Genomic DNA, 22,930 nt, shown 5'->3' on the forward strand with positions numbered 1-22,930 from the left:
AGGAATTTATAGTTTATCATTATGAGAGCAGAATAGTCTTGAGTTCCAGATGTTTCACATCACTGTTTCTCACAGAATTTTTTAAAAAGCAGTTCTGCAGTAGGTTCATAAGAAAAAGGCAAAGAGAATTCTTAGAATATATCTCAACCTATCTAAGACCCTCATGGACGAACTTCCTGTGCCTTCAACCAGAGGAAAGATCTAAATAGTTTTACTGTTAAACTTTAGCACTTTCTTGTTTCTTGCAAGTGGACAACCACACTCGCAGAAGCCTGTGCACAGCTGGAGAGGCAGCAAGTGCCTGGAGTGGTCTGGAGGACCTTTGTGTGTTTGAGTTGCTGCAGGACGTGCAGGAGTTCCCACAGGGGTTTGTCTCCTGCAGACACCGGTGGGGCTGTGTGAGACCCCTGCCACTGCCACCTCACTTCTCTTCCCTTGATGTGGGTAGGAGAAGCCATGTGTCTGGAGAAGAAAGAACATCCAAACATCTGACAGACTTTTCTGCCTACCCCTGTTGCCATCAGCTCCTGTTGAAGTGTCAAAGCAGCTGCTCAGCTCTTTATTTCCCGTTTCTGCTGAGGGTATCTCAGAACAATTTTCATTCCAACCATCATAAGTGTCACAGACAGAATTTACAGTCAATTGAACTGCAGCTGTAGTTGATCTAAGGATTAAATTTACCTAGGGACTGCATTAGGCAGCAGGGACATTTCTGCATAGGGGTTCTTCTTTCCAAGGTCCCGACTTAGAGAAGTAAATGAGACTCGGGCCTGTGTGCAACCACCTGGCTGGGTGGGGAGAAGCCTCGTGTGTCTGAGTTTATTACCTTTGGCAGAACAGATACTGTGGCTGAAGGAAGCTGCTGCCGTGCCAAACTGCCCCTGTGGCTAAGCTGTCTCAGATGGGGTGCTCACCCCCTGCTCTCCCTGAGTTCCAGCTGAAATCCAGCTTCTTTTGAATGCTGACAGCATGCAAATTTTCAAGGGAAATTCAGATATCTAAGAAAAGTAACATACACGTAGGGTTGGGGTTAACATATACATGTGCCACGTGATGAGTGTAGTACAAGCACAGGCGCTTGTGCTGCTTTTCTCCTGCTTACATTGGCTGTTGAGAATTAGACGAGGGATTTAGGAAGGGTGTAAAGGCTGGAAACCCTGCTCTGGAAAGCACCTGTCTGGAAATAACCAGTCCTGAAGTGTTCCCTTGGACAGTACCGAGGCATTCCCAGCACTCACATGCCTCTCTCACCACCGGCTGCTCTTTCTCTTGTTTGTTTCCACAAAAATGTCTTTCTTGCTCCTTTGCTCCCTGTTCCTGCCTCATGGCCTTGCAATGACTGCGGGCTGCCTTGACAGAAGTCAGAAATCACTGGCTGGAATGATGTGCTTCACCAAGGTTGTCTTTATTTAGACAAGGTTTCTGCTTTCTGAATTCTCTTGTGGGAATGGAGGGATCATAAAGCAACTGCTGCACCTCACATGCTGGAGGCTACATGGGATGCTCAGGGAAAAGGCCGTTGACATTCCCACCTTCTTTAGCTTCTCTCAGCTTTTTACAAGGAAAACAGAAACTTCTGGATAATTTAGCAGTGTAGCAGACATATATTCTGCTTTGAATATATCTACTGTTGGGGGCAATCCTTCCTACAAAGATAGACAGGGCGGTGGCCTGAGCTCAGAAATCCCAAATCACTCCTTCCCAGAGCAGTGGCAAAGGAAATGTGTGTTGATTTTCCCTCCCTTCCCTGTGCACCAGAACACAGCAGACTGGAGCACACACAGAGTGGTGTTGAGCAGCATGTTGTAGGTGTTAGTGTTTGAGGGGAGTCTAAGCCAGGTCAGCCCTTTCCAAGCACCCTACTTGTGAACAGTGTTCACCCTGAAGAGCTGGCACTCAGACACAGGGAACACCACAAACTGGAGATTAAAGAGCAACAGAAAACAGACTTTCCCAGGCCAGTGACAAAGCCAGGAACAGAGTTCTGATTCCTGTTAAACTAGCAACCTTTCCTTAATTTGTATCAATTGGGCATAAGAGATAGATCTGGGTTTAATATATGCAAATTCTTTACCTATTGGTAACATTTTCAGGTTAGGTGTCAAAGCTAACTCGAGGAGCTGAGATATGAACCAAAGTGTGCATAATAGGATACTTATTTTAGCTGGTGACAGAACTCAGAATTCTGAGCCTGCTGCTCAGTGTGGGCTGTGCATGCTGATGAGCCTGGGCAGCAGGAGGATCTGAGCACAGGTATCGGGTTCATTTTCCCACATAGAGGGGTTGGGATGGATATTTCATCAGTTCCGAAAGGTCTTAAGAAATATGGATGTTAAAAAATACTGGTTAGTGTGAAAGAGCTCAACATGTAGTCAGAATAGAGTAGATTTCATGGGCTTTCAGCCAGATAAAACCAGGCACTGCTCCTTGTTTGTGTGCTGTGACAGTCCCCTGTGGCTCACTGAGTCTCTTCCTTTCAGGGAGGTGGGAAACAGCAGCCTCAGACAGAACAGACTGATTTGGTCAGATAAGGATTTAAATTAGCCAATTAACGTTGCTGATAATGCTGCCTAGTTCAGATTTTTGTATGCTGAAGAGAGAGATTTTGCAGTAGACGAGTAATTCCTGACTCTGGAGCAGGATCTGAATAACGGGGCAGAACTGCCGTGTCGCCACCTCCAGCCTCACTGGTGAAATGTCTGCAGCCTCACACCTTTCCTAAGGTGGAATTTGTAAATGTCCCTGGCAGAATCAGCCTTCCTGCCATGTTGATGTGATTTATGGGACGCAGATTCATCTCAGATAATCCATAAGCATGAGTGTTCTCCTCACAGAGGAACAAAGTTACCGTCACACAGTCACAATATATCCCTCCATACAAACGCAATGCTCATGGCTTCCTCCATTCAGCTGGACCCTTGAGCAGAATTTCAGTTGCATTGGTTAATTTTCTAAGCACAAAGAAGTAGTCTTAAACCTTTTCATAAGTATCTGAATGGATTGTTGTTTTTTACACACATACAGAGAAGAACCTGCATTCACACCTCAGAGGAACCCGAGGGCAGACAGAGAGAGGAGCTGGAACAGCAAGAGCTGATATCCTTGCTGTCTGCTGGCTGTCAGCTTGCAGCCCAAAGCTGTCTGTCACAGCAGTGGGGTGTGAAGTGTTGCAGCACTGGGAAGGCTGAGCACGCCCAAGTTCTCCTCTCACTCTGCCTCTGCCTCTGTCGGTGCTCTGGGGTCACTCACTCCAATCCCAGCCAAAACACTGGTAGGGAGCAGATGCTTAATGTAGATCCTGCAGTTGAACGGGGGGAAAGTCCCGCCTCTCTCAGCGTCCCTCTAACTAGGAAAATGCCTTGTTTGACGTGAAAGTTCCTTTGGACACGTGTGAGCCTGGTTCTGGGCAAGACAAACCGAGCCGGCCCGAGGAGCTGAGGCACTGCAGAACTGCAGAGCAAACAGTGTCTGTTTGAAGTGCTGCCAGTGGGGCTGGTTCTGCTGGCTGACATCTCATCTCAGTGACAGTGATGGCAGTGATGGCACTTATTTTATTCCACTGTTATTGGCTTTATTATTAATATACTTGTAACTATTTCCTGACCTGGAGGCACCAAACCTGGAAGAGAGGTCCACATCACCATGCCTAGAGGCTAACCTTGCTGGTTATATGCAAAAGGGAACAGCTCCCACCATTTCTGTTGATTTCTTTTCCTAGAAATGAATGCAAGATTTGCAGAGGAAACAAACTGTGTTGATAGTCTCAAGGACAGCAGCACAGCTGAGTCTGCGGGGCCTGGAATTCTGGCCCTGGTTCTACTGCTGTTCAGGAATTCTCTTCAGAAACAACTGATTAAGCCTCAGACTCCTCCTGCTCTAATTTCTGCTAATTTGGTCCATTCTCCATTTCTCTAAAATGGTCCTAATCACATCCCAAGTTTCATTAATTTACTTTGCTGCAGCTACAATCCATTATTGCCACAGATTCCCTGAGCACAGGGGGCTCTGGGACCTGCTCCCACAGCTCCCACAGGCTCAGCAATGCCTGTTTGTCCTTGGAACTGTGCACTCAGTGATTTGGCTGCTGAATCAAACCCTCATGCACTGCTTTGCCCTTTTTTACTGTTTTGGGTACAAAGTGGAAACTTTGGGTTTCTTTTGTTACATGCTTTTAAACTTGACTGAAGAGCTGTAGAGTTCTAGATTATTCATTAACTTAAAATTTGTGTTTTTCTAAAGAAGAGGCAGAGGTATAAAGGAAGAAAACAAAGCAGCATTCCCAAGGCTATTCCCTGTGTGGTAATGAGTCGTCTGCAAAACTCCAACTACTGCACAACACAAGAACCTGTCTTTAAAAAGTTTTTGAAATAAATTGATATTTGGACAAGGATTTTCAGTGCATCAGCTGAACTTCTTACTACAACTGAAAAAGACGAGTAAAATAAAAACCTCTGTTGGAAGGATGAATTCTTTGTGGTTCAGTGCACTGGAACTCTGCCCTAAATGCTGCCCTCACCGATGGGCAATTGCACATCAGTGGCCTGAATTTGAGAGAGTTCTGGAACTAGAATTGCCTTTGCAATAAGTTCACCTCTCTAAGGCCCCTTAAAATAGCAGGTCTTTACAAATGCACCTCATTTCATAGAATCACAGATTCACAAAATCATTCAGGTTGGAAAAAAACCACCAAGATCATTGAGTCCGACCTGTGACTCATCCCTACCTTGTCACCCAGACCAGAGCACTGAGTCCAGCCATTTCCTGAACAATTCCAGGGGTGGGGACTCCACCACCTCCCTGGGCAGCCCCTTCCAATGCCTGACCACCCTTTCCATGAAGAATTCTTCCTGAAATTCACCTAATTTCCTAACTTTTGGGTAGCGCTGTTGGGCCCTAATCCTCCTTCAGAAATGTGACAAGTGTCACAGGGTTGGGTGTTCTGGCAAAGCTTCACAGATACCCCAGACCTCGATGGAAATAGAGAGGGAGAAGGAGAGCAGGGCAGAGAGAGGTAAATTAGCAGGAGAAAAAAATGAGAACTGCAAGTTTGGACTGAAAGACCTAAAAGGATATGGATAAGGTACAAGCATGGGTGTGGATGTGCTGACAGTGCTGGGTGGGAAAGCCTGGGAAGTTTTTGTGTGAGGGGCTGCTCCTCCCTCCCCCAGGCCCAGCAGCACACCCAGCATCCAGCTCCCCACTCTGGAGACCTTGGGCTCGGTTTGTCAGCTCTCACACCCAAAGAGCCAACACCTGGGCTTGAGGATAATTAATCCTTCTTGTAAGGAGAGTGTTCCTCAGAGAATAGATCATTCCCAGGCTTCACTTTGTGCCTGCTTCATAGGGCAGAACATGCTGCCATATATTCTCAGAGCACTGATATTGATTTCCATCAAACCAGCACCAGAAGAATGAAAGTGCAATCATAGCAGGGCTGGAGAGAGTTACAGCCCAGGGCCTGGAAGCTCAGCAGTGGCAGCTTAATAGATCTGCCATAAATTAATGGAAAGACAGAAACAATGTGCTGAGGGAACAATAAATATGTGATTATGAAGTAACAAACTGGGGTTCCCGAAGTGCTAACAACCTGCTGGCATTCCATTTAATATCTATAAATCTGCCATGGCTCGAGTTAAGTGAATTCCCCTCGGTGTATTAAACTCTTTGTTTAAAGGGAGGGTAATTATGGTGACTTTTAGTGCAAATAAGAGATGCCCAGTCCAGGGCAAGTAAAACTGAACACAGATATCTCACACTGAGCTGAAAGGCTCCCTGACATTCAGGGCAAACTCCCTGAACCGTGTGCAGGCAGGAAGACCTGCCCATCCCCACCCCTGCAGCCTTTCCAGATGGGGTGGAGACAGGAGGGGGTTAAAGTCTCCTGTGGCTGTTGATGTGGGCTGTCCAACGTGTCAGTTGTAAACTGAACGGGGAGGTTCCTGTGGGAGCACCAAGGTCACATCCCAGGAACAGGAGCTCAGGATTTCTGAGTTTAACCTCAATTCTGACATTGACTGTTTTACGAGTTCAGAGAAGCCAGAGAAAGTAGCATGGATAGATGGAGGACCAGAAAGCTCGCCTACCTTAAAAGGAAGTTTTGCAGGTTAATTAGGGTTTATTTCCTGGTGCTCTGCTTGTGAAAGGTGCCAGGACATACACCTGATAACATTTGCATACAGCCACAGAAAAAGTGAGAAAGCTTTAAAATGTTTGTTGGGAAGTCAGTGGGAGCAACAGGAATGGTTCAATTACAAAAAAGGATTGGGAATGGTGTAGAAAACCAACTGGATTTCCAGTTTTTAAATATCATCTCTCAGGCAATGGGGCTGCTGAGGAATGACCGTGTTGGAGCACTTGCTTCCACCACTGAGAACATGAACTCCTAAGGGTGACAGGCAACTATCAAATAGACTCCCAAGGACACTGGGCAGCCACTGCCCAGTACTGGAATCTGGATTGTAGTAGTGGGAAGGAGCTCAGTTATGCCTCAGGGAGAAATGATAGCTGAAAATAAGATTGATGTCAACCTAGTGGTCCTCAGAAATAGTCACTGAATAGATGTTTGGGTGAGAAGAAAATAAACTGGACAGTGAAAGTATCTTTATACACAGTGGCACAGGACAGATATTGGAGTCACAGAGTCACATACAGAGTGAGGAACTCCTCAGCTGGTTTATGCAAACCCTTCCTGGAATTCTTCTGAAACAAGAGGTTGCTCAGTTCCTGCCAGGACTAAGCTGTGATCCTTGGTGGACATCAGAGGGCAGAAAAAACAGAAAGGTTCCTGTCCTTTTTCATTTCCCACATACATCATACTCAAATTCCTTTTCCCCAGCAATGCAAGGTAATTGCAGTGGCTTAAAGAGTGTGCACAGGTACAGACCTGCCTGGGACCCGCTGAGTGTCCTTCTGACCCAGAACAGCAACAGCTCCCTGCAGCAGCAGCAGAGGGTCCAGCAGACTCTGTACCTCTTACAGGTGAATTGTAATTATGGCAAAACACTAGAGGGAATCAGAGACCATCCTGGTTTACTTTGAACCCTCTCCCACCTGTGAGCCTTAAGAGGCATCATTCTTGCTTTATAGCCAACTCTCAATTATGATTAATCTAATAAGCACCTTTGCCATTCCCACAGGGTTGTGACAATAGCAGATCTTTCCTTCACACAGCTCTGTGAGATCAGTTCAAATCTGGCTTTTCAAACCCTCTCTTTCACAGAACCCAAACAGACATGCTTTGGGGTGTTTTTATTGAACAAAATCTACAAAAATGAATTTCTCCTTATTTCCTCATCATGGCCACACACAAGCTGTGAGCTGCTCCCACAGAGTGACTGGAAGATGGATGAACAAGGAAAACCATGAATGATCTCCAGTCCCAGCAGCAGCAGAAGCAGAGTGATTGGACGTGTAAAAGACAGAAAAAAACAAAAATACAAAGCAGTAGTGAATGAAACTGATGTATGGGGAAGGGTTGTGGACAGAGGCAGAGAGGCTGGCCCACTCAGAGGGACAGATTAACAGAGAGAATTCTGTCTTTCATTCCAGTAGCCTTACACAGAGGAAAAGGATCTTCCTTCTCCTTGAAAAGACATCTTTTCCAATATAGTAGCCCACTAACCATCCTAAGGAGGGGCAGAGAGGACGTGGAAGATGATTCTTTCCATAACATCTTTTTACTTTATTTATCATTATATAGCAGCCTCTGCAGCTGTTGGTCCTGCATTTTCCCTCAAAATTTATAATTTCTTCCAAGAGCAGTAAGGTCCCACCTTAAGAGTGACTGGAAGTGTTCCATGACACTGATTGCATGCAAAGCTTTCTCATATGGCTGAGAAGAAGATAGAGTTGGATAAGGAATTGTATTTCACTTTGCCAAATTAGTCAAGACAATGAAGGCAGCAATCAGTCAGTAAACAGGAGGCAGGACCTGGCACTCTCCTGCAGATGGACAGGCAGATAAGGCAGCATGTCCCAGTTACCCAACGGGCAGCCCATACACGTTTGCAGTGTCATTACCAAGGTCTGCAAGAAAAGCAGATAATCTATTGAAAAGACCCATTCTCTGCAGAGAAAAATATGAATTGGAAATACAATGAATTGGCCCACTCTTTCTACTAAATCCATGGAGCTGGCTCAGCTTTTAACACAGCTAAAAGCCTTTTCTCTTTGCAGAATTGATAGGCACTGCAGAGCATGTGCTTAAGGGATCACAGAACATACCAGTCTGAAAGAAACACTGAGTGTGTGCTGATGTGCTGGACCAGCTCTGTGATACACCTGGGCTGTGCTGCTGCAGAGAAAACCATCTAACGAGTTTATATTCTCAGTGGCTGTTGCCCATTTGGTGCCAACAAGCCCAAAAGTCAATTTTGGGCTGACTCTGAGTTAGAACACAATGCTGTGCCAGACTGTTTCTGAAGGGTTACAACTGTGTGTAAATTGAATAAACATGAAACAAAATTCATCAAAATAAGCAAAGGGAAGGTCTGCAGGAACTAATCGAGGCATGGCTTTCCCTCCTGACCCCTTCCTGCCAGCTGCGGCCAATGTGGTCTCAGGCTCAGGAGGAGGAGAGGAGACCAGGAATGAAATGTGGTGCTTGGCTTCCAGCTGGAGAGGCACAGGCAGCCATTCCCCAGCCTCCCTGAGGCAGGAAGGAGCCAGCGGCTCTCTCTGTCTGCAGGGAGAGGGACGGCAAACCTGCCAGGGATCACAGTGGGAACAGTTAGAGAGTGACCCTGGGAATGAGCACGGCTTTCTGGGGAAGGTGGACCCCAGGCCAGCCCTGGGGGATCTGTCAGGATTGCAAAACCGGAGTGCACAGAAAGGGCATTTCTAGTCTCTGTTTCAAAATAGGGCTGGATATCAAAAGGATGGATTCCTTGGGGGGAAGATTGAACAACAACAGAATACAAATACATGCAGGCACTGCACACTGCTCATGTTTAATATGGAGCTACATAACAAGAAAAATGTTCTCCTTTATTTTTCTGTTAGTAAAGCTGCCAGTTTCTTGACGTTTCAGAAAAATGAAACATCTGCCAATAATTCGCAAGCACAGAGACTCCTCAAGTGAACTTGTAACAACAGTTCATTTAAGTACCCAGAGAACATCACATAAGGAACAATAATGAGCTCTGCAAAGGAGGTTTTGGGCAATACAGTTCCAGATAAAAATTTAAAATTTTAAAGTCAATAAATGTTGGTTATTGGTTGAGCAAGGCACAGACCAACACTCTGTTTAGTAGCATGTCTGTTCTCTGGTGAGTGACCCAATGGGTCAGAGAAGGGCTGCAACCACTGGTGTAACCTCTGTTCCCAGGACAGGACCAGATTGAGGTGTGTGTGTCTACGTGTGTGCACATCCTCATGTGTGTGCTGCTGAGGCTGGAATTGGAGAAGCAAAGGTAAAGCCTAAGGAACAAACACCCCATATTGCTGTCCATGGGAGCAGCATTACAGAAATTACACATCTGCCCTGGGTGCAGAGGGCTGGGAGTCTCTGTGGCTTCCTTATGCCAAGATTTACTGCCTTGGAATGATGTCACTAAAAGGTTTTTGTACTGTAAGACAAAAATTTTCAATAGTAATTGAAGAGTGGAGGGAGGTAAATCACTGAAAACTTGTTTCATCAGCAAGTTACTTTTGTGCTGCAGAAGAACACGTGGGGAACATAAACCCACCAGCTTCTCTGAGTTCTCTGTAAATTATTCTCACCTCTGTGTAAGGTTAAGATATTGTACTACAGCTGTCCTGGTGACTTCATACTCCTGCACCAAGAGGTTTCTTAATTTTGATTCACTGGAGGCACTTTGGAGACACTACACTACCCATATTTATGATTTTCTTTACGAGGTCATCTAAGTGAGGCTTTTCTTGTCCAATACTTTTCATCTCTACTGTGTCTATTGGGGGTGCACTATTCTAGTTTTCCCTTTAATTTATTACCCAAGCACGCTTTCTCCTTATTCCAGAGGGGCAGGGTAGTGCCTCAGAAAGTGCACAGAAGCAGTGAACACTGGTGTGTAGCACAAGGCAGCCTAAGAATAACAGATTGGATGGGATAATGAGGAAAAGCTGTGGGAGGCAGCAGTAACCAGCGTGGTGTCCTGCAGGCTCCTGTCTCGGTGGTGGGAGGGCCAGGCTGGCTGCTCCTCCAGTCCCTGGAGCCTAATGGGCTCACAGCCTGGCCACAGCATCCAGAAGAGTACAAACCAGCCTCTCTCGCCTATGTGCATGTTTCTTTCCCCTAAATTACCTGGTCTTCCTTGCCGTTGAGTCCTCCCTTCCCTGTCACAACTAGGTGGGAGCAGTGACATGTCCCAACCTGCACAAGCACCACTGAGGCTTGAAGTGCCTCTGACTCATCCAGCTGCTTCTGCCTCACTGGAGAGTGGGATATAACGCTTGTGCTTGGATTCTTTTTGAATCTTTGCCATTATCTTAAATGCCCCGCAGGAACAATTCCTCTTTTTCCTATTCAGGCTGTTATGGTTGGAAAGGGCTCCGTTAGTTCAGCATTTAGGGGACATTGACAAGGAAGGTGTATCACAGACATCTCACAGCTGGGATGGCACAAAACCAGGAGTACCACCAGGGTAATTCCTTATGTGACTGGCTAAGGGCTTATGCTTGCAACTGGCTTCAAGGAATGGAGGCAAAACCGTTGGACTCATTTTACTAAAGATTAATGGTGAAAAATGATTGATTCTGCTCCCGGCGAGCTCCGCAGGACTGCGATAACATTTGAGCTCTCCATGGCTCCTAGAGATCACCCGGTGTCGACTTTTTTGGGGGGCAATGAAACAAAGGACCAGCTGTTACTTTTGGGTCTGGAGAGAAATTTTTAATGGAATGGCCCCTATCTCTCTGAAAAATGTTGTTTGCTGCAGTTCTGAGCAGTCACACGGGACATTCTGAGCCAAAGGATTTTATCAGGAAAAGTATTTTCTTAGTGCCCAATGTTTTTGACAGCACTTTGTAAAGAATGATTTTGGTATGGATCCAGCAAAGCACTTAAGTGAATCCTTAACCTTAAGCACGGGAGTATTTCCTAGATTTCACTGAGACTGTTTATACACTTCGAGATGAAGATGCATTGAAATCTTGTGCTGGATCAGATCTCCTCAGCATCTCCTCCTGCCTGAATCAGAGCTCACTCTGCTCCTGATGAGGCCAGACAAAGCACCTGTTCTGTGACACACACTGGAGTCGTGTTTTTAAATTGACTTGAACTGTAAGACCAAACTGCTCATGACATCCACAACTCAGACCTCAGCCTACGGGAAAGGTCCCTTATAAATACCTGTAGGGGACTTTAAATTCACCCTTTATAAACCATTTACAGAGACAAATTACCTCAATAAGTGTTATCGGGAGAATGGGAAAATAAAATTGAAACCCATATCAAATTCAAGTTGACAAAAGGACATCTCTAGAACTCAGTGTGATGACTTTGGCAACCAAGTATAAAGTTTAAAATACATAGAGCCTTAAGCACCAGCACGTGCAGTTGTGCACATGCACACCCGGAAAATCCATTCACATTCCATCCATTTTAAACGAAACATTTGAGGACCAGGTAAACAAAATTCTTGCAAGATGTCTGTTCAGGAAATTAATTTAAAATATCTTCATCGTGGATCATCAGTCATAACTGAAGTACTGGCTCTGCAGGCTGGGAAGAACACAAACCATTTTTTAGTGTCACTTTCTGCGCCTCTGCTGCGATCAACATCCCACAAACCCCACAGTAATGTTCAGACTGGGGGGAAATCCAGGGCCTCGTGGATGCTGCAGAGAGAGGAGAGGGCAGGGGAATGTGAGCAGTAGGATCAAAGCCAGAGACAGAGCCAGGAGCCAGAAGCTGAGGCTCAAACACATCCCGTCCCAGACAGAAAAGGCTGTTTGAACATCAGAAGTCTTAATTGTGCTGAGGTCTTCACAGCTTGTGGTGTTTCAGGGTGTATGAGCTGAGGATGTTTCCTCCTTGTGGGAAAAGTGGAGTTAAACAAAACTCTGGTCAGCCCCCATGTCTTGTTTGAGGCACAGAGGCCTTTGTTCCCACAGCGATACCACGCTGCAGCCCTGGCCCTCAGCCTTCCCCAGTACAGTTCCTGAGGCTGATGCTGAGAATCCCCCCTCAGGTGTTTTCCAGAGTCCCTGTATTTCACTCCAGAGGCTTGGCAGCTCTGGGAGGTTGGAAGAGCAAAGACCTGGAATCCTCATCCACTAGGCAGCACATATCTTACAGCATCTCCCTTGATTTTCACCATCTCAGGTGTTAGCTCTGCTGCTTCAGTGTTTTAGGGGCTACAAGACTTGGTATTAAAGCCCAGCTTGGTGTTTCACCCACACGGAGAGCTGACGAGGTTTCTCTGCAAATGCTCTTCCTCGCTGGTGGCCAGGCAGAGCTGGGCAGAGTCTTTGGCCATCAGAGCCCGGGGTGTGGCAGCCCCTGCCCACGGCCATCCTGCCCCCGGCAGGAGCCAGCGGCAATGACCCCGTCCCGACCGGTGCACCGGCCCTCCTCCATCCTCCTTCTCCAGCTGCTCTGCTGTCGGGACATGAGGTTCTTCGGTCACGCAAGCAGGATGGAGGACATCGCCAAATTTTGCTTGGCTGGACTTTGATTTTTGTTTTTATCTTCTGCAGCTTGTAAAAAGGCTTTTAAAAGACTGGACAAGTCTCTCTGTTTTCCCCATGGGCTCCGCTTCTTTATGACTTTTTCCCCTCTGTCTCCAAAGGGGCTGAAAATAACGGGCTTGCGTTAAGTTCCCTCGAATGAAAATGATTCCATTCCCAAATTGCCTGAGGACGGTGCCTCCCAGAAGTTGATTTAGGACTGTTATTGCAGGACCAGCAAGGGGAGCTCAAGCCTTGTTTACGGTAGGTCCTGCACTAATTGTCTCTGGTAGCGAGGGGATTTCCATCCCGGTGCGTGACCCGCATAGGGATACCCACGGGATGGATCGTGCTGCGGCGGGCGGGGGCTGCGGCACTTCGCGGGACAGCGGGGGGTGGGAGAGGGCGGCCGGTCCTCGGGCAGGAGCGAACAGAGACATGGTGCAGGGGTCGACCAGAGCCCAGCCGGGGAGAGATGCCGAGCGCCGACACGTCAGCGCAAAAAAGAGCGTTTTTCTGCCCAAGTCCGGCCAGCTGCGCCAGCTGCCATCCGGGGGGAGAGCGGGGTGGCAGCCGGGCCGGCCCGGGGCGGGGCGGGGATCTGCACGGCCCCGCGCTCTCGGCAGCCGGGGGGAGGCCGGGGTAGCCACCGCCGCGCCCCCGCCCTGCCCCGCTCCGCGGGGGCCGGGGCGGGCGATCGCCCGGGGGCCGCGGTGGCGGGCGCTGTCCCCGCCGGGCCGGGCCGCCTCGTCCCGCTGCCATCCCCCGCTGAGGCGCCGAGCCCGGGCACTGCGGCGAGGCTGCGGCTCCGCGTCCGCGCTGCGCCGGGGCCGCCGGGGGACCGGGCGGGCGCCGCTGCCGCCGCGGCCGTCACGGGGTTAATCGCGGCGGAGCCGCGGCGCGGGGCGGTCTCCCCGCCGCGCCTCCCGCCCCGCGGCCGCCCCCGCCCGCCCCTCGCTCCGCCGCCGCACCTGCCCGCGCCCCCGCAGCCAACTTTCCCTGCCTGTTGCGCGCACCGAGCATCGCGCCCCGCGGCCGCGGCGATGGGCGTCGCGGGGCAGCGCCGAGGGTAGGCGGCCCGCGGGGTCGGGCCGGGACCGCCGCCGCAGCTCTGCGCGCCCGCCGCGCCTTCCTCCGCCGCCGCTGCTGCGCTCGCTGGCCATGGAGGTGCAGCTGGGGGTCGGCCGCGTCTACCCGCGGCCGGGTGGCAGGACCTTCCGCGGGGCTTTTCAGAGCTTCTTTCAGAGCGTCTGCGAGGCTTTCCAGCCGCCGCGGGAGGAACCGGGCGCGGGGCAGCTGCCGTCGAGCGCGCCCTGCCCGCCGAGCCCCCGGCCGCCGCCGGGCTCCCCCGCCTGCCTGCCGCCCCCCGAGCCCCGCGCCGCCGGGAAGGCGCTGCCGGCCGCCGGCCCCGCCATCGGCTCGTCCTTCCCCTGCGCCGGCGAACTGAGGGAGCTGCTGGGCGAAGCGGGATCGATGCCGCTGTTGCCGCCGCCCGAGGCCGAGCCGGCGGACAAGGACGACCCGCTAGGCGACAGCGCCCGGCAGCTGTGCCGCGCCGTGTCCGCCTCCATGGGGCTGGCGCTGGAGGCGCTGGAGGCTCCGGCCGAGCCGCTGCCCCGCGAGGACTGCATGTTCGCCGTGCCCGCCGGGCCGCCCCGCGCCCCGCACCCGCCCGCCCGCGACCCCCCGCCCGCCTTCCCGGCCGCCCTGGCCGCCGAGCCGCCCGCCGGGCCGGGGCTGCCCCGCGGCTTCGGCCGCGTCAAGCTGGAGAGCGCGGCGGGGCCGGGGCCCGCGGCGGGCGGCGGCTGGGGCGGTCCGTGCCGCTTCGGGACCGAGCTGGTCCCGCCGGGCCCCGCGCCCCCCTGGCCCACCTTCTTCGCCGAGGAGGGGCAGCTGTACGGGCCGTGCCCCGAGCCGCCCGCCGACTGCCCCGCCGACGCCTGGTACCCGCCAGGCCGGGCGCCCTTCGCCGCCCCCGCCGCCGGCATCAAGAGCGAGCTGGAGCCCTGGGTCGAGGGCTACGCCGGCGCCTACGGCGACCTCCGGTGAGTACCCGCGTCCCACCGGCATCCTGCACCCTGCATCCCACATCCCGCCGGCCGGCACCCCGCGTCCTGCATCCCACCGGCACCGGCACCCTGCACCCCTCACCCCGACCCTGCACCGCGCCCCTCCGGCCGCCCCTCTGCCTCCGCAGCTGCCCCGCGCACCGCGCGACTCCAGCCCCGCTCTGTCCTCGGTGCCCCTTCTCCGCTGCCGCACCTTCCCTTTTGCCGGGACGCTGTCGCTTGGGACTGACTAGGCGAGATCGTGCCAGGAGTACCTTGGAGTACCCGGTGCCCGCGCTGTTTCGTGAGATCGTTGTGTTTATCGCATTTCTTCACGCTCCCCGCCGCTGGGAGTGAACAGGATCGGGATGCTGTGCCTGAAGCACGGACGGATCTTAAGATCTAGTTAAAATCCTCCCAGCGCCCGGAATGCGCTGTGCATAGCAGGGAACCCCGAATGTAGCGGCAGAAAAACATCACCTGTGCTTCCGGGCTCTTTTAAGTACAGGTAGAAAATGTGTTTTAAAGTAGAGCTAGAATGGGTTTTGGGAATGCAGCAGGGAAGGAGAAGTTTGTTTGAGAAGTAGGATTTGATCAAAAGTAATTTTTCCTGGTGAATTAACCTCAAAAAAAGGCGATGAACCACCTCTGTAAAATCGTGTACAGGATCTAAACCAGTGGGTACCTGCGTGCTCACCTGTCAGCACGGCAAAGCACGGCCGTGTTGATGGAAACGGGAGGGAGGCAGGGCTGCACAAGCGATTTTCTGCTGGCTCAGAGGCAGCCTCAGCCACGAGTGTGTGAGGCCTCAGCTGAGGTCTGCAGTCAAGGAAGTCCTGCATCCACATGCTCACCCTGTGGTGCTCGGGATGGTGGGAGCAAAGGCTGAACTGAACAACTACATTTTCCCGCTAAATTAGCATGGGGTGACTGTGCTGCCTCTGGGCTTGTTTGTGCATTAAATGTTCATGGCTTCGTTTGGGCACTGTGGCAGTTTCCATCCATGCAGTGATTTACTGGGGGATCGTACAGAGAAGTTAAGGGCTTGGAAAAAAATAAGGGGATAAAACTAAAGATAGGTCAAAAAGAATCCAGCTGTGAGCATCACCCAGCTGTGAGCTTCGTACGTGGCAGGAGCTGTGCAAGTCCCGGGTATGCCTCTGGACTCTGGATAAATCTCTGCTGGAATCAGCACAGAGGGAGCAGGGAGGAATCAAGTTGGAAAAGTTCAGCGTTCCGGATACTGGTGATGGTGGTGCAGGTTTGTGCTGACAGAAGGCTCGGCCGTGAGCTGTTCTGCCTGCAGAGCCTGTGCAGGATCCTGCACGGACAGGGAACATTGTGCTGAGGAGAGCAGGTTTGGGCTCCCATGGAGGTCCGTGGGCAGTCGTGGGGGCTGGACCAGACAGCAGCAGGTACATTTTGCCCGAGTCATGCCTTAGAGATAAATGACATTTCCCTCATTCCTGAGGCAAGTGCTGTATCCTCCTCTTCCTTGCGGCTCTGTTCAGTGTGCCGTGACTGCATCCTGCTTCCCCTGGCAGACTTCTGTGGGATCAGCGGAGTCTCGGAGCTGGCACAGTGACCTTTTCAACACCAATATCTTGTCCTTTGAACTCCAGTGCTTGTACAGCACTACCCTGCTGCTGTGAAGGTATGATGGGCTGACGGGATTTATCCTTTCTCTGTGTTCAGATGCAATTTTCAAACACCGTAAGGAAAGCGGAGTGCTCTGTCGTGGTCTGGCTCAAGCCATGTGTGTTAATCACTGCCAGGTTTAACACTTCATCCTAGCAAAGCCTCCATTAGCTTTACAGTGTGCTGCTGGCCCATTCCTGTGGCTTTGTGTTTTCTGCTGGATCTGTGGCGGTGCCAGCACAGGAACAGCTCTGCTGCTGCTGGAGCCTAGTGGGTCGTGTACCAGCATTACAGGCAACAATGCCTGCGAGGAGAAAGAGTCATGGGAGCTAAGAGGCTCTGTAGTAAAATTACCTGATGGAAGGATGATTGGCTCTGGACCTGCACCCCCCTGCTTGTGTCTGGTGCTGGGTCTGAGCTCCTGTCCTACATGGCATTGCCCAGCGAGCTTTCCCCTCGTAGCCTCAGAGGATGCAGCCTCAGCACTCTGTGAGGGCAGTGGGGGGCACTCCTGGGTACTCACCCAGCCTGAGGCGATTGGTGCTTCTGCTCCCTGTGCCTGGAGGTGCTGGCGAGGGCAGCGGCACACACAGACTGCTTTGGAGAATAAGGAGCATTTCAAGGTGTGTTGCTCTCACTTGCTTCCCTCTCCGAATGGTCCCACTGTCTGCCAGCAGGATCGTGGCTCTTCCAGGTGAAGCTCTCCCAAGCTCAGCTCTGCCCTGTTGCAGTTGTGGCCAGGTATGGATAGGTATTTTTTGAGTTAGAGTCAAACACCCCTCATATGACGCTAAAGCATGAGCAGTTTGTTAATACTTGGGGGGAATTGGGATGGCTGCTGCTCCTGGGCAGGTCTGTAGCCACTTCTGCCCCTTTGGATGGCAGGGTGGTGTCTGGATTTAGAGGTGCGGACACATCACACAGAAAGACTGAGGACATTAATACAATTTGGGTTAATTTAAAGCTTTTGCTACAGTGTCCTTCATTGGGCCAGTTGTGCCTATGTGTAATTAGCAAACTAATCCCAGCTTTTGTCACCCCATAGACTCTGAGCTGTTCATCTTTGTGCTCTGGTTGTTGCATCATTACTACCAGCAGTCTTTGAGGTGACTGAAAAACCTTTTTCAGGAGCAAGACACAGCACTGATAGAATAAATCCAAGGTTCCACCATCAGAATGACTTGGAAGATGAATCACAGCGGTGGGTAGGGAGGGCTGGCCTCTGGTTTAAGCTGAAATGGAATCAGAGAAGGAGCTGCTGCCAAAACAATGGAATGAAAGAGGAGAAAAGGATTTAAGGATCTCTTGGCTCAGGAAAATCTGCAGTCCACGTAGCTTCAGATGTTTTTAAGTGGCATTTGCTATCACTGGTGTTACCTGTTGCTGATACTGGTTGGAATCCTGGTGTTTGCTGGTCACACCTACCTGTGGCTCCTCTTCCCAGTCCAGCTGTGATCAGGTTGGGCCAGTGCCACATGTTTATGCATCGCCTGGCTCGAGGGCTCTGTAATCATTTCGGCTCTGTAACTGTGGTACAGCTTACAGATAACACCTGCAGTAATTCCTGCCTGTGGAGGGAGGAGATAAGATTCTGACAAAGAGATGAAGGGATGAAGGGCAGCTGTTAACCCTGAGAGATGAGATGAGGCAGGAGGCCACTCTCAGGGCTGCCCTCACTCCCAGTCCGTGACCAGCAGCAGCTGCCCCAGCATCCCTGTCCCAGGAGGGCTCTGGGGACCCCCAGCTCTGTGCTGACAGGACTCCAAAGCCCTTGGGAAGAGGCTGACCCTCCTGTCTGCTATTGTCAGTGTGACCTTTCTGCTCTGGGGATTGGCCATAGGATGTAAATATTTCTTTTGGAAGCAAGTGGAGGGTGGCAGAACGCTGTGTGGGCAGCCGGTCCCTCCGGCCCATACAGACCCAGGGACAGGGAGCCTGGCAGAGTCAAGCTTGTTGTTTGTTTTCTCTTCTCCATTTATCAGGAACCAACAAATTTCTTCCTCAGCACCTCTCAATCCTTTCCCTGCCGAGGGGCGGGGGACAGCTGTGTTAGACACAGAGTAACAGCAGCACTGGGGCTGGACCAGGGAACTCGGGGCTCAGAGGGGCGTGAGCTGCCGTGTTACCAGGCTGTGGCAGGGTGCTCATCTCTCACGGCTGGAGCTGAGGTTGTGAAACAAGTGATGTGCTGAGGCCAGGTAACTGGAGCCATCAGGACGCTGGAGTTGTGCTCAGCAAGGAGAACCCTTCGGGCCGAGGGGAGCAGCCGAGCGGGCGCTGCCCCACACTGCTCTGGAGCAGGCACTGCAGGACTCTCTGCCTCCTCCCGAACATACACTGAGCCTCATAAAACGGTCTCCCCCTTTTCCCCTCCCTCCTCCGTCTGTCCCTCCCTCTCTTCCCTGCTCTCTCACGCTCCAGCTCTGCCTTTACCACTGGGAAGGAGAGATGGGTAACCTGACAGGGGCTGGGCTGTGGAGGGCAGACACATGGGGTGTCTGTGTGGGACCTGCCTGGCTGCTGACAGCACACAGCATCTCTCTGCCTCTTCACTGCTCAAGGGCAGACCTTGCCCCATCTTCCTCTGGGCTGTCCCATCCTCTTCTTCACGTCTCGAACTTTTGAGCTCTCATACCCTCTGGAAACTGGTTCCATAGTCTCATGCTTTGTATCAGCAATGATTATTCTGCCCTAGTTTCTCTCAAGTGCTGGCTGCAGTGCAAGATCAGGCTCTATGGGGCACTTGGTGTTGGAAGCAGTGGCTGAGAAATCAGAAAATTTTGCCAAGGAAATAATCCACAGAAAGCTTGAAGGACACCAGTGGGTTGGAGTCACATAGGCATTTTGTGTGCTCTATCTTGTATTCCCGAGGCTTCCGAGCAGGAAGCTGTACAGGATCTGCCCAAAAAGCTGTACAGGATCTCCCCATGACAGCTCTCCTTCTGCTTGTGCAGCTTTTACATTCTTCCTGCTATTTACAGATTCCTCGGTATTTATCTATTGCACAGATGAGCTGTGCTTTGCATTACTCCTTGCAGCCAGTCTTTGGCATGACCACTGGTTTTCTTGTTAGGAGAACTTCATTCCAGCACAAGAGCCAGTTAACAATAGGAAGTGCTTTGGTGCTGCTTTGAGGACAGAAGTATGTTCTCGAAGTGTCAAAATGCTGATTGAGAATAAGAAATAAAGTGTGTTTTGTAGTCCAGGGGACAGGAGTCACCCCTGGGTCAGTAGTCCCAGGGTGTCATTCCCTGGGACAAGATCTTTGCCACGGGGATGGGTAGCAGCTCCCAGGGCAGGAACCCCACCATGGGTACGGGTGTCAGTGGGTGTGGAGTTGGGACCGTGTCCCAGAGCCACAGAACCCGCGATTCCTGGAAGTCACTGCCCCTGGTCCCTTTCTCAGAGTGAGGAAGGTGTGGGACAGCCCTGGGAAGGATCAAAGCAGAAACACTGTAGCGAGGCAGCGAAGGCGAGTGGCATCCGAGGGGCAATGCCAGCTCCAAGGCCATGCTGGGCGCTGGCAGAGACAACAGCCCGCTCTGTGTCTGTGCCAGGGGTCACTGCCGCGTCCCAAGGGGAGGGGAAGGCGGGTTGCGGGTGGGCAGCGGGAGGAACAGGCACCGGGAAAGCTGGAGCGGATCAGAAGGCAAAGTCTGCATGGCAGGAGAGCGTGCTCCTGAGCTGGGAGGAAAGCTGGAAACAGTGCCATGTACTGCAGGAAGAAATCCTAAAATTTCCTAAGATATTGAAAATGTTGTAGTCATATGGGAATATTTTGTTTTGATGTGATGAAAGCAGTTTCATTCCACAGGGTTAAGAATAATTTGTAGTAGAGAGCAGTAGGTCAGTTCTTTGTGTTTTTCTGTCATTCCCATTAATTCAACTCCTGTCTTGGCACAGACCCTCATTCATATTTTATAAATTGCTGTTTTGAAGGTGGCTGTCCCAGTCTGACAGTTCTCCATTGGCAGTTGCTGTCTGGAGTTGGAGCACTTGCTGGAGGCTGCTGGGTTTGGGTTTGCAGTGGATACTTTCTGCTAGTGATTGTGGACTAAAATTACAAAAGAAATAATTGTATTTATTTTATCATCCTGTGGAATGTTTTAAATTTATCAAATGAGTGTTTACTGAAAGAAAACTATTCTGTGGGAGACTTTCTATGAATTCTAGTAAAAACTGTTTGTTTCTCAGAGCTGCCCTGGGAGACCACAGAGATCTCTGCAGCTGTGGATGGCTCTGAGACATTGGAAATATGTAGAAAAAAAGAGGATTCCCCTTGGACAGCCACTCAGCATGAGGCCTGGGAGCATGGTGCTATAGGATGATGAGTACCATGGGATTATGTCAGCCCTGGGGCTGCAGTGGTGTCTGGGATGGTCCTGACCCAGGAGCCCAAAACACCTGACACAGGAGCCCACACACACCTGAGTTAGAGGAGAATTTTTGTGTTTGGTGTATTGCAAGATGACCTTGTGTCTTGAGATGCATCAGCTCTGCCTGTGGTGCTTGGTTCCCGCTGCATTCCCAATGTATTTCCAGGGGCTTTGCAGTCTTGGACATATTTGCAAGTGAAAAACCGCTGGATGGCCTTGTGAGCCCGAAGGCAGCGCTGGGCTGAGCTGCTGTAAGGGCCTGGGAGCCATGGGCTTCTCCTCCTGTTCATCTCAATTCATTACTTCTTGCAAGTGAATTTTCTTTTTTGAGGGTTTTCTGCACCTCAAACTGAGGTGAAGCAAATGCCTCAAAGCCATTGTGGACAGCCTGGGCCAGCTGGTGAGGGTGGCTCTGTGACACCACATTCAGGTGGTCACGTGGCACAGAGGGCGCAGGCACCTCTCGTTGGGGTCGTCATTGGGTAAGACATGAACATTGACTGGAGTGATCTCTTGCCTTGGATGAGCCCAGCTCTACACCATGTTTTAGGGAAGCAGCAATGGCAGTGTTTCCTGTGGGGGTATTGGATCCCTTCCAGCTTTCTTTTCCTCCAGAGAGCCAAGAGACAGCGTGCACAGGAGGCATTTATGCCCAGTAAACAATTAAGAGGCAGATAGAGTCACATCAGCCCTTAGTGTGTGGCCAGTGCAGGCGTGCCCAGAGGTGGCCTTGGCAGTGGCAGGTGGCCCTGCTATCGACCGTCGCTGCACACTGGGGGGACCACAGCTGGCTCTGTTTGTGAACACTAACAGTGGTACAAGGGAGCTCATTGAAATGAGAAGGAACTGGCCCAGTTGTCATGGCAAAGACTTGTGACAGAGGTTCTCCATCCAAATTCCCTTTTCACTGTTTCCACTGCTGTCTCTTTCTCTGCTGACCTGCCCATGCTATTCACCCATGTCCAACCGCACTTAATCCCCCTGTCAGCTCCAGATGAGGGGCAAAGGGATGGAGGAGCCTCCCAGGGGAGATCCCCACAGTGAGGGGTGCCCTACTCACCCCTGTCAGCTGCCTGCAGTGGGCAGTGCTCACGGGTACTGCAGCGTGTGCTTGTGCTTTGTTCTGCTTTAAATCTCACCATTGCAACCCTGGTTCCCCTGGCTCGTATTTTTAAATGAGGTTCAAAGTATCCTCTAACAGTAAAAAAAATACTCCCAGTAGTAGTACTTTGTGCTTCAGCAGCACCTTACTGCCGAAGCACTCATGAACAGCAATTCATTCAACTTCCAGGCAATTGTGGAAAACAAGAATTGCCCCTGTTCTGCAGGCAGGGGATGAGGTTTGACAGGAGGTTGTGGCTTGGCAGCAGCTCCTCGGTGCATATGAGTGGCTGCAGTCCTGGCAACTCTGTGCTGGGGTCCTGGGGCCCAGGCTGGCTTTGTGCTGGGGACCGTCCCTGGGGACCGTGCCGTGTGCTGGACTTTGTGCCCCATCCGTTGGCCTGTTCACCTCTGCCGACCCCAGTGGCTCCCGGGACAGTGTTTGCAGGAGTGGGGTTACAGGAGTGCAGCACCGTGCCTCGGGATCAGGCAGGAGCCGCCGCGCTTGCCGGCTGCCGGCGCTGGCAGGGGGTGGGATGGGAGGGCAGGCTCTGTTCACCCAGGCAGGGAGTGGGATGGGAGGGCAGGCTCTGTTCACCCAGGCAGGGAGTGGGATGGGAGAGCAGGCTCTGTTCACCCAGGCAGGGAGTGGGATGGGAGGGCAGGCTCTGTTCACCCATGCAGGGAGTGGGATGGGAGGGCAGGCTCTGTTCACCTCGGCTCAACTTGGCTTCACTGCTCTCCTGTCGCTGCCTTCTCCCTGTTTTGTGCAGTCTGAGCAGAGGCCAGAAAGAACGAGGTCACCTGCTGTGCTGTGGCTTGGAGCTCCCCAGCCCCCCCCCGGGAGGCATCTGCAAATAGTGAAAACAAAGTCAAGTGATGGCTTGTTCTCAGAAGTGATGGGAATAATTTGTAGGGACATGGACCTCAGATTAAGTGATTTGCAGTAGTAGAAATAATCTCAGAAGTATAAGCCAGTTTTCCAGGTATTTATAGCTGCTGCCCTTTGCCTGAGTTAATCTGGCTCCACGTAGCTCGGGTGTCCGCAGGGGTGGATTACACCAGTGCTCTCTGCAGGTGTCCTGGTGGCTTCCTGTGCTAATCAAAGAGGGAGGGAGAGCACACTATTAAGTACATAGT

The 22,930-nt window shown here is 51.4% G+C and overlaps 1 protein-coding gene across 1 annotated transcript in view; it reads left to right on the top strand.

Moving 5' to 3' along the window:
• Positions 1-13,599: 13,599 nt before the first annotated feature.
• Positions 13,600-22,930, top strand: part of AR (androgen receptor) — a 45,212-nt gene continuing 35,881 nt past the window's right edge. The window contains exon 1 of the mRNA XM_064669525.1: positions 13,600-14,672. Within this exon, the coding sequence (XP_064525595.1) occupies positions 13,789-14,672 (884 nt within the window). The 5' untranslated portion in view covers positions 13,600-13,788. The remainder of the gene's footprint in view (positions 14,673-22,930) is intronic.

The sequence above is a fragment of the Pseudopipra pipra genome, chromosome 13 (assembly GCF_036250125.1).
Source record: "Pseudopipra pipra isolate bDixPip1 chromosome 13, bDixPip1.hap1, whole genome shotgun sequence".
In the NCBI taxonomy this organism is placed as follows: Eukaryota; Metazoa; Chordata; class Aves; order Passeriformes; family Pipridae; genus Pseudopipra; species Pseudopipra pipra.